The sequence below is a fragment of the Barbus barbus genome, assembly GCF_936440315.1.
Source record: "Barbus barbus genome assembly, chromosome: 8".
Taxonomy (NCBI): domain Eukaryota; kingdom Metazoa; phylum Chordata; class Actinopteri; order Cypriniformes; family Cyprinidae; genus Barbus; species Barbus barbus.
Window position 1 is genome coordinate 35,141,913 of NC_136736.1, and position 12,156 is coordinate 35,154,068.

The 12,156-nt window shown below is 37.7% G+C and overlaps 1 protein-coding gene across 2 annotated transcripts in view; it reads left to right on the plus strand.

Moving 5' to 3' along the window:
- Nucleotides 1-12,156, plus strand: part of LOC306874235 (ras GTPase-activating protein 3-like) — a 52,322-nt gene that overhangs the window by 14,643 nt on the left and 25,523 nt on the right. For both annotated transcript variants that reach the window (XM_079424131.1, XM_079424132.1), the window contains exons 2-5: nt 5,451-5,568; nt 5,803-5,906; nt 6,548-6,642; nt 9,460-9,536. In XM_079424131.1, coding sequence (XP_079280257.1) covers nt 5,451-5,568; nt 5,803-5,906; nt 6,548-6,642; nt 9,460-9,536 — 394 coding nt within the window. The remainder of the gene's footprint in view (nt 1-5,450; nt 5,569-5,802; nt 5,907-6,547; nt 6,643-9,459; nt 9,537-12,156) is intronic.

A 12,156-nucleotide genomic window follows, 5' to 3' on the forward strand; every position in this document is an offset into this window, starting at 1 on the left:
CTGTGTGTGTGTGTGTGTGTGTGTTCACTGCTGTGTGTGTGTGTTCACTGCTGTGTGTGTGTGTGTGTTCACTGCTGTGTGTGTGTGTGTGTTCACTGCTGTGTGTGTGTGTGTGTGTGTGTGTGTGTGTGTGTGTGTGTGTGCACGTTGGATGGGTTAAATGCAGAGCACGAATTCCAAGTATGGCTCACCATACTTGGCAGTATGTCACTTCACTTCACTAACACAGCCTCTCATCACCAAATTCTCGGACAGGACTCCTGTGTGACTCATTTTTACTCATTTAGCTGTTTTTCTTCCTGTCAGTAGCATCATCTCACGTTCTCTCTCTCTCCCTCTGTTTATTCCTTCATCTCTTGGGTGTCTTGACCTCGTTTCCTGTGTCTGTGATTAATTCTTCACCACCTACTCAGTGTGCTTGTGTTTGTGAGGTCTGAAACACATGTGTATGTAGCTGTGTGAAGAAGGTTCACGAGTTTCGTCAGGAATGTGTATGTGGGTGTTGCGTGTTTAATTTTTCTGGGTTAGTGTTTTGTTTTAGTTTTTATTTATTTAATTTTTTTCTGGATTCTGTTTTGCCCTGGATTCCGTTTTCCCCGTTTCCATTTTTCTGGACTCCATTTTAATGATTAAATTACAATTTAGTAATCAAAAAGCATGTGTAATTAATTTAAACGTATAATTTAGCAACAATTCATTACAGTTTACGATTATTATGTAAATTAAGATTATTGATTCCTGATTTAATACAAATTTATTATCAAAAACGGTGGTAAAATGAAGACAAAATATTAACAATTTAATATTTCAAAATGTAACCAAAATAAAATTCCACAACTGCTATTTTAAACTACACAACTCACTCACACAGAGACATGCGGAACATGCATATTTCAATATGAGTCTTTTTGTGCTTTAATATTCTTGTGTACAGCCCTACTTTCGATTTATTCATCCAAAATTTGCAGAATTCCGTGACATCCTGTAAATTCCATTTTTATGTGTTTGTTTGTGTGTTCGTGAAGATAGATTCACACATTCAAATAAACACATGATTGACGTGTTTATCTGTATTAAACATATTTACTGAGTCACATTAAAACAGGTGGAAAAATCCCATAGTGACCAGAAGATCATTATGAACACAAATGAGTCATTGAGTCGATAGAGTCAGTGGCGGGAGTTCATATTGAGCACAGTTTGAGACACATGTGAGATTACTGGGGTAATCTTCCTTTTTGATCTCATCTCTGTCTAGGAGAATCACTTGAGACGTTCCTGAGATCTCATGTGATTTCTTTGTCCTAAGGGCCGCAGATAGCAGTACGCACTACAGCAGAAGGATATTTTGGTCTCTCTGTAACACATTCAATTTCACACTCATTTACACTGTCTGCCGAGCCCCAAAACAGGAAGCAGTTCCTGCAGCGAGTCTGTCGCCATGGCAACAAGCATGCATTCCCACACACGTCAGAGTGATTGTGTTTACAGATGTTTCATGTTTACGCCTCCGCAGTGTCAGATGGGAAAAGCTCCTCGAGCCCAGATTTTAGCGTCGATCAAACAATCACTTGGAATTGATCATACGGTCAGAAACATGCTTATTTCACTTTTAATCAACTGTTTTTAAATTGTACAAGTTTCATGCTTTCAAATGATTAGACATACTTTTGAAGTAATACAATTTAAACAAAAAAAAAAACTAACAAAACGAAATATAAGCACAACAGAATCCAGAAAAATTATTTTAGAACATCCTGAAAAAATAAAACTGAAAAAAAGGGAATTTAGGAAAAAATAAAAAGGAATTTGGGGGAAAAAATCATAGGGACCTACTCTATGCAAATGAGTTGTAATTGAGATTACAATTTACAGAAAAAATAAAATAGGGCCCTAAACATGTATTTTTTGTTAAACTCTTAATAAATTGATTTGAAATTATGTAAGTTTCATGATTTTAATTTGTAAGACATGCTTCTTGATTAATAAAATTCAATTTAACCATTAAAAAGGAGTCCAGAAAAATTTAAACGGAAAAAAAATGGAATCCAGAAAAATTAAGATGGAAAAAAATAGAATTTGGAAAAAAATAAAACGGATTTCATACACATCTATTTCATCGATGCAGGTAGGAACGTCCCAGCAGCATCACCGGTGCATCACAGAAATAATATCACACACACGTGCAGAGAAATGTCACCGATATTTGCACACAAGACACCGTCTGTCTCTCTCTTTCTCTTGTCCTTATGTCGAGAGAGCAAACAGATGCCAGGATCGGAGTGCCGCACTTCCTGTTAGCTGTTTTCCTGTGGTCTGATGGCTTGTTGCATTGGGGATTATTTGTGTTTTGAATGCGATATTTATGATGTGTGTGTGTCAGTCATAATGAAAACTAGGTGCTAGGTTAATCTGTGTGGTTGCTGTTATAAAATGTTCTGGGTGTTTTCTTCGTTTGTTTTTTTCCCCCAAATTCAGTTGTAATTTTTTAAACGTTATTAATCCTTTTTAATTAGTTCAGAATTCCTAATTTTGTTCTGCTTTCTGCTGGATTTTTTTTTCTCTGTTTTAATTTTTCTGGATTCCGTGTTTTTCTCTCTCTCTCTCTTCCCTTTCATTTTTTGGATTCCCCATTTTCATTTGTTCTGGATTCCCCCCCCCCCCCCCCCCCCCCCCCCCCCCCCAATTTTTTCTGGATTCCATATTTCCTTGTTTTTGTTTCTTTGGTTTTTGTCCCCCACCCCAGATAAAAATTTTCGGTCACACTTTATATTAGGTGGCCTTAACTACTATGTACTTACATCAGAAAATAAGTACAATGTACTTATTGTGGTCATATTGTATTTTAAAACACTTTTGCTGCTATTGAGGTGGGATACGGGTATGGTTAAGGACAGGTTTGGTGGTATGTGTAGGTTTAAGGGTGGGTTAAGGTGTGAGGGATGGGTCAACAGTGTAATTATAAATGTAACTACAGAAATTAATTACAGATGTAATTACAAATAGGTATTTTTAAAAATATAAGTACAATGTAAAAACATGTATGTACACAATAAGTGCATTGTATCAAATGATTAATTTCAATGTAAGTACACAGTAGTTAAGGCCACCTAATATAAAGTGGGACCAAATTTTCTGTTTTTATTTTTGTTCCCTCTTTTCACTATCATTTTTCTGGATTCCATTTTTCCTGTTTTAATTTTTCTGTTCCCCCACCTTCCCATTTTCATTTTCTGGATTCTGTTTAATTAAATCTTTTAAATTGCAATCAAATGAAAATTTAACAACTGCTTTTTAAACTGCACAACTCACACATTCAGAGACATGCGGAACATGCATATTTCAATATCAGTCTTTTTGTGCTTTAATATTCATATTTGATTAAGTGTACAGCCCTACTTTCAATTTATTCAAAATTCGGTGACATCCTGTAAACTCAATTTTTAAGGCCATGGATCATAAGGCCCTGAGCAGTGTGAGCACTAGTACTAGTGATGGTTGAGCACACACATGCACAGCTCCAGTAATCCCACAATGCCGTGGTCTCCAGAGTGACCTGCAAGCTGTAATCCAATCAGGATCTGTGTGATTATGTGCGCTGGGATTGAGTGGACAGGAAACAGAGATGCTTCTAGATCCGAAATGTCACGCATGGATCAGCATAGCACATCAGCAGCACCTCGCAGGCATCTGTCTGCAGCAACAGATGCGCTTCTCATCTGCTTAATGACTCATCGCAGTCCAGCATTATGAAGGATCTAGGGATGTAACAATACAGTTAGTCCAGGTTCAATACGCACCTCGGTTGTTAAATATTGGTTTTCAGTTTGGTTCTGATAGCTTGGCACATTAGTGTTTTTTTTTGCAACAAATTAACAACAAAAAACTTCTCTAAATCTCTATACACTGGAAAAAGTGTGGATTATTATGTGTCTTCTTAACATTTCTTTTGAGAGGGGTATTATTTTTCCGATTTTCACCCAAAATAGGATAGATTGATCATTATTGAGCGCTTTAAACACATGTAATGTGTGTTTCATTCATACTGGACACCAGAGGGTGCCCTCGAGCAGAAAATCCACATATGCATCACAGAAGTAATAGAACTGATGATGTTCCAGGAAATCCCTAATATGAACAAAGACATCACTATCTGTAGCCTAACTGAATAAAAAGAAGATGTAACGTTTTGAATGATGAAATGTAAGGACAATAAACACTCGCCTGTGACAATATATGGTTTATCTGTGTTCTTCAAGACATCTCGGGTATTTTCATAATGATTAAGTAATAAGTATATTTTAAGCTATTTCTAATCACAAATCCCTTTATTACAGTATAGAATAAATTTTTTATCTCATTCTGTGATAAGAAGCCACATCAGATCACAAAAGGATGTTGTTTCAAACACTCGACTGATGTTGTAATGTAAAAACAAGTTATAATGATCTCTTTTGTTGGACAACAGGTTTGTCATTACAAGGGAAGATGCTCGGCGCGTGTTGCTTTTTCAAATATAAGTGTGGAGGCGTGAACTCACAGACACAGAGAGCCAATTCTGAGAGAAATAAAACACACGGATATTATGTAAATGCAGAACCGAAAAACTGCAATTCACAAGCGCGTATCGAACCGTGGATGTCATACCGAACGGTTCGATATTATATAGAGAATTGTGACATCTCTAGAAGGATCACAATATTCCACATCCACTTACAATTATTATTGCATGCAGGGATCCATCGCATGCATGCAATAAACGCTTCTATTTTACAGGAGAAGGAAAAGAGTGTGTGCTGAGATTGATTGACACCTACAGTGGTGTCAGTGGGGTGATGAGGGTGTAACAGGACACCGGTTCATTCTGTGGAAACACACACCGCAACACACCCAACTTCCTCCCAAAGTGTTGCATTCTTCCTGCTGCAGGGCCGCAGCCGCATGTGTGTGTGTGTGCGGGCCAACAGCATTCCTCCGCTCACATGTCTGATGTGTGTGTATTGTGTTTCAGATCCCACACAGATTTTTGCGCTGAGCCCACCCTGTGCTGCGCTGCGGCGCTGAATATTGCGCTCTATTGTTCTGTATCTGATCCCAGAGCACAAACACAATGTATTCTTTTTACTAATAACATAATGTCTCTTTCTGGTGTGCTCGCATTTATATCAAACAAAAGTAACAGGTTTTGTTTTTGATAAAAGTGACTTATCACATAATTTTATGCACATAAAACCATCATCTCCAGGTCATATTTTACGCATCACTGGAAGAATGCAAATTTTCCAGAAGCACTGATGAGATGTTAAAATGCAGCCTTTTGCAATTGTTTGTTTTCCGTCAGAATAAACGTGTGTCTCAGTGATCTGATGACTGCTTGTATCTCGTTACGGCTGCAAATGCATTAATCATTAGCCTCATAAACGACTGAACGACTGTCTGTGTCTCTGCAGGTGAAGCGAAGAACATCCCTCCGTATCCAGGTCCAAATAAGATGCGGGATTGTTACTGTACAGTCAACCTGGACCAGGAGGAAGTGTTCCGAACCAAAACCATAGAGAAGTCCTTATGGTGAGGACACACACACACACACACACACACACTTGCTCATGCACACGCACACACACACACACACACACACACACACTCTCTCACATACACACACACATATGCACATATGAAGATGTGTGTTGGTGTTAATGAGGTGTAAAATCACTCAACACCTGTGCATCAATCTGACAATGAAAAATCACTTAATTAAGAATAATAATACCCACAATATCTGTCTGTCTCTGTCCGCTGCAGTCCATTCTACGGCGAGGACTTTTATTGTGAAATCCCGCGCACTTTCCGCCATCTGTCCTTCTACATCTTTGACAGAGATGTGTTCAGAAGGGACTCCAGCATCGGTGAGCGGCTCTCATTAATATCTGTGTTCCAATATCGCATCACAGGATGTTACATGTTTCTGACCTGTTGCCATATGTTCAGTACTTCCTGTTTTATCAGCTAACACAGCTGTGTGTGTGTGTGTGTGTGTACCTATCTAACCATATTTTGGGGGACATCCTCATTTGTAAAACCACTATAAAAATATAGTACATAAAGATTAGGGTTTATGATTGGATTATGGTTAGGTTACAGTATTTATAACTAACTGTATGTAAAAAACAATCGAAGTCGAGAAGTCTAAGGAAATTCCTTATTTGGATAGCTAAATAAATAAGTGTGTGTGTGTGTGTGTGTGTGTGTTAGAACAAATCCATTTCCATTCAGCCAATGAAAACACAGCTTGACCAACCAGATCATTATGATTCATCTATGATTAATGCAGCTTCAGGCCTTAATTTGTTACAAAGATATTGAAGCAGGAGGAGCGGGAATGTTTTGGAAAGAATGTAGAACAAAGTCACATAAAGTGTTTGAACGTTAACTAGAAACTTTCTAAGAAAATGTGAGGAGTGTTTGACACTGAAGAGCCCGAGTGAGACTATGTGGTTGCTAGGTGGTTGTTAGGGTGTTCATGAGCTGATCTGTGTTGTTTCTGCAGGTAAAGTGGCCGTGAAGAAGGAAGACCTGCAGAAATACCACGGTAAAGACCACTGGTTCCCTCTGCAGCCGGTCTGTGCAGACTCAGAGGTGCAGGTGTGTGTTCATACAATTACATTTACATTTAGTCATTTAGCAGATGCTTTTATCCAAAGCGACTTACAAATAGAAGCAATCAAAACCAACAAAAGATAAATAATATGCAAGTGCTGTGATAAGTCTCAGTTAGCCTAGCACAGTGCACATAGAATATAAAGAAAGATCCAATAGAATCGATAGAATTAGTGCAGTCAAAATTAGCATGCTAACGCATGTGATTACAGCAGTCATTTTGATGCAATCGACCCGAGTTCGATCCTGCCTTTTGACAAAAAATTTTCCCTCCCTTTTCAAATCTCATATTGCATCAGAAAGGCATTTATTTTCTAAAAAAATGAAGGAAATAATCAAAAAGTTGAAAATAAAGTGAGGTGTAGGGAGGGCTTTATTGACCCAAAAATGTGGCATCTATTTAATCATTTGAATTAAAATTATAATTTTCACTCAATATGTTATTATTGCATACTGTTTTATAATTATATATAGTATAAATAGCAGAAAATCCTGCTATTAAATCCAGCTCTTAAAGTAATAGCAGCCAAAAAAACTAATAACCCAGCTGCTGTGAAAGAAAAAAGAGGAAATCAATAACTTTTGGATAGCTTTAACTTTAAGAATTCATCTATATTTAATTTAGAATTTATTGTTTGATAACTTTATTCAATTTCTGTATATTTCCTATTTGCTGAAGGGCACATATAGCTAAATGTGACATTTATTATAATGGATTTATGTGAAGATGGTTTTAAATTAAATTAAAAGTTGTTATTTTTAAAGTCAAATGTTAAAATTGATAGCTCTCATTTATACTGTAATGTTGAATGGCTATAATCAATGAGTAATTTTATAGAGACATCAGTATTGGTATCAGGGAGACTGGCCTTCAGTCAAAAAAGATGCCACTAAACAAATATTAAAGCATACTGTTTGTACATCAATTTGAATATTGCATGTGAAATTATTGCAACATAAAAGTATATTTAATAACGTTTAATGTTTGGTGCAATTAATGGCGATTAATTTTGTTGAAATTTTTTAAACGATTGACAGCAGTAGATAGAATTGAAAAAGAATAGAGAGTGCTAGTGTTAGAGGGTCAAGTATAGATACAAATGTGACCCTGGACCACAAAACCTGTCATAAGGGTCAATTTTTCAAAATTGAGCTTTATACATAAGCTGAAATCTGAATAAATAATCTCTCCATTGATGTATGGTTTGTTATGATAGGACAATATTTGTCTGAGATACAACTATTAGAAAATCTGGAATCTGAGGGAGCAAAAAAATCTAAATATTGAGAAAATCTCCTTTAAAGTTGTTCAAATTAAGTTCTTAGCAATGCATATTACTAATCAAAAATGAAGTTTTGCTATATTTACGGTAAGAAATTTACTAAATATCTTCATGGAACATGATCTTAATATCCTAATGATTTTTGGCATAAAAGAAAAATCAATAATTTTGACCCATACAATGTATAGAAATATACTCTTATTACTGCTTTTGTGCTTCAGGGTCACAAATATAGATCAAGTATAATACACTCACGTGTGTCTCTGTGTGTGTGTGTGTGTGTGTGTGTGTGTGTGTGTGTGTGTGTGTGTGTGTGTGTGTGTGTGTGTGTGTTGAGCACAAACACGAGTGACTGAACGCTTCACATCGTCCAGGGTCACATGACCACTGATAGAGCCTCAGATGCTCAGGATTCACGAGGAGATCAGAACTCTTTCCTGTAGGATCACAGCAGCTTCATCATTCACACTTCATCACGTTCACTGCATCGCCTCGTCGTCTCACTGCGATGCTGTGCAGAAACAGCTGTATGTGCCGGATCCTCAGAAACACAGACGCATTCATCCAGAGCTGAGAGAGGAAGGATGTGTGTGTGTAATGAAGAGCCCAGAGTCTCGGTCCATAGAGCGCTCATTGTTGTGCTGTTTGTGAGGAAGAGCAGCCCATCCTCTTCACAAAGCTCATTTGCATATTGATGATGTCAGCTGAAGTCAGACAGAGAAACTTTGTTTCTACTTGAGGAAAGTTTCACTGCTGAGATGCGTGCTGTCACTAAAATATAATTTTATGTTACAGTAACAATATATGACCCTGGACCACAAAACCAGTCACAAGGGTCATTTTTTTTAAATTGAGATGTATACATTATCTGAAATCTGAATAAATAATCTTTCCATTGATGTATGGTTTGTTATGATAGGACAATATTTGTCTGAGATACAACTATTAGAAAATCTGGAATCTGAGGGAGCAAAAAAATCTAAATATTGAGAAAGTTTTGATATATTTACGGTAGGAAATTCACAAAATATCTTCATGGAACATGATCTTTACTTAATATCCTAATGATTTTTGGAATAAATGAAAAAAGAAAATGTAATGAAAAAAAAATCTGCATTTGTAAAAGAATATTTATTTAATAATCATGATTTAATGTCTCAATATCTCAATAGAAAAAAAAAAGACAAGGTCACATATATATTTATATATGTATATGTATATAAAACAGTGAAACTAATATTAGAAAACGGATTCTAAATTCTGATTGGCCGAGACATTTGAAGCTGCTCTAACTATCTGACACACAGACACACATCAGATCAGTTCTGCTGCAGTATGAACAGAATCTTTTTCCAGAATCTTTATTCGTTTCTTTTTCAGTGTGTCGGGTCACGTGATCCGCCCGATCCCTGCACAGCCTCATGGGAGCCTGCAACGCTCCGCTCCTCCATCTCTCGCGCTGCCTCTCTTCAGGTGGCGGGTGTAACCATGGTAACGCTGTTCTCTCTCTCCTCCGCAGGGAAAGGTTCACCTGGAGCTGCGTCTCAGTGAGGTCATCACAGACAGCGGAGGCGTCTGCCACAAGCTGGCAACACGGTGAGGCAGCCAATCACGAGTTGCGCTCAGCCGCCCGTCAGCCAATCAGAGCTCAGCCCTCGTGTCTTATCAGATTCACATCTTGAAAGATCAGTGCATGTATAACAGGGCGCTTCTTCATGTACATGTGACGTTTGTCATCCAACAATCTATTAATTATACGCCATTTCATTTTCACAGTCACAGAGACGCTCAACCAATCATGTGAGTTTGGGGGTGGGAAGTTCTGACCGTCTGACCAATGACTGACGAGTGTTTGGAAACATGTTTGGAAACAATCATTATTGTTGCAGTTGTACCTGATTGAACAGAAATCTCCAGTATTTTTAGCGGTGATGCTTTAAAGAGGCTTGACAGTCTAATAGTTCCTCTGTCAGAGGTTGTTTCTTCTGGTTATTCTGCTTTAAAGCACAGCAACTGTAACCAGACCTTCAACTTCAACATGCCTGTTATTTGTTGTTTGAAGGACGGCACTTACTGTCCACAACGGAAACAAACACATCTGAATTACAAAGGGCTTCCTCACAGGGATAATTCACCCAAAATTGAAAAATGAAAAGTCTTAAGTGTCAATTTTTCGAAATTGAGATTTATGCATCATCTGAAAGCTGAATAAATAATCTTTCCATTGATGTATGGATGTTCATCAAACGTTTTTTAAAAGCTACTACTTGTTTCAGAACATTCACAGAACATTCGGAAATAACGTTTTCATAACTTAATGGGAACGTTAGCAAAATGTCCTTAGAACATATATTTCTTAGCTGGAATTCTGGAATGATTGTAATCGCTGTCATATCAGCATTTGATTCATTTGATTCTAGCGTCGTCTAATGGATGACACAAATCTTCTTTAGTTCACTTCATAAATCTCTATGAAAAGGAGAAATAGAGCACGATATTCTCATCTAACGAGTTGTTTCTGTCATTTATTCATCTTTACTTGTGTCTTCAGAAGCAGCAGCAGAAATGGGTCTTTCCCTCTCACTTTCCATCTTCACTGAGTTTGTCACTCTTGGCTCTCATCATCCTGAATCAATGATCTGTGTGTTGTGTGGGTTTTCAGATCTTTTGAAACATTTAGAAACAAATCGTCTTTTTTTTTCGGTCATGTGTCATAATGACATCACATCATTTATGTAGCTTAAACAGTAAGGCTTGGCTCGCAACACACACACACACACACACACTCACTCTCTCTCTCTCACACACACACACACACACACACACAATATGCATGCACTAATGCAATGTCAGTCAACACATGCATGATAAAAGTGCATGTGTTGATCACACAAACAACCATCATTGTCCATTAGCAGGCATCTCAATCTGTGCTTGTTCACTGCGTGTGTTATTGCGTGCAGTGATGTTGCACACTGTGTAGTGTACGTTCTGCAGCAGTGTTGTGGTAGTGCTGTGTAACCAGTGTCTGCACATTCACTGTAGTGCATTTCAGCATTAGTTCAAGCTTTGATCCGCTGTACAGTCACTGTGCTGTTTGATGCTTTGATTAGCAGCTGAAGATTTATTTAAAGAGACGAGAGAAATGCAACACTCAGACCGAGAGTGAATAAGTGAACTGATGTCTGCTGCTTGTGTGTGTTTGTGTGTGTGTGTGTGTGTGTGTGCATGCACTGGACTTCACATATCTGAAGCTGCATGAATGCATCTGTGCTGTCAGTTATCTGAATGAAAATGAGTTATTGTATGAGAACACGCAGTATGTGATGTGTGTGTGTGTGTGTGTGTGCTCATATAGGTTTCATGTGCTTTCACAGCATCAGCGGGTTCATGTCTGGACAGTTTCCCACACTGGAGCACTCTGGGTAATGAGCTTAGTGTCACAGTGAGCAGCGCTCTCTTTCACAGGATATTTATGCAGCTTCCATTTTAAGACACAGCGAGGAAGACGTCTCCACACACACACACACACACACGCACACACACACACTCTGATTCATTCAGTGCATGAGCTTCGCTGCACTGCTGTGATTCTGGTGTATGAGACTTCGACACAAGAAGGTTTTTACTCTTAGATAAAGCATGAAATGCAGAATGTATTACACAACTTTTTATTATGTTTTGCAAAACACACTGCTGGCCTTATGTGTGCCTTTAACTATGTTTAGTTTAAAATATGACAAAAGTTCATCAGCATGCATTGATTAATCCCATGTTGTAGCAAATAAAAAAAATAAAAACTGCGACCAACTCAGAAATGTAGTCGCAAAAGAGCGACCAGCGGGAAGAATGAGTCTAGAGCCCATGCAGGCTGTTATTTTATAATGCATATAGGAGAAAACTCAGAGCTGTTATCTCGGGAAAAGGACGTCGCAATAATTGGGTGCCAATAATTGTGGCAAACATGAAATAAAGAAAGCATTTATTTCACAATGAGATTTTCCCCCCACTTTAAATTGTTTTACTTCAATGATAGGTTAGAATTTTGTGAATTTTTTGAATGAAAGATTAAAAGGATAATGCAGATTTATTTTCACAGCCACCTTTGCTCATATTTACCAAGCGTGCCAATATTAGTGGAGGGCACTGTATGTATATGTATAGTCACACATGCAGTATATAGTACAATATTATATTTTCTCTATCATACATAAAA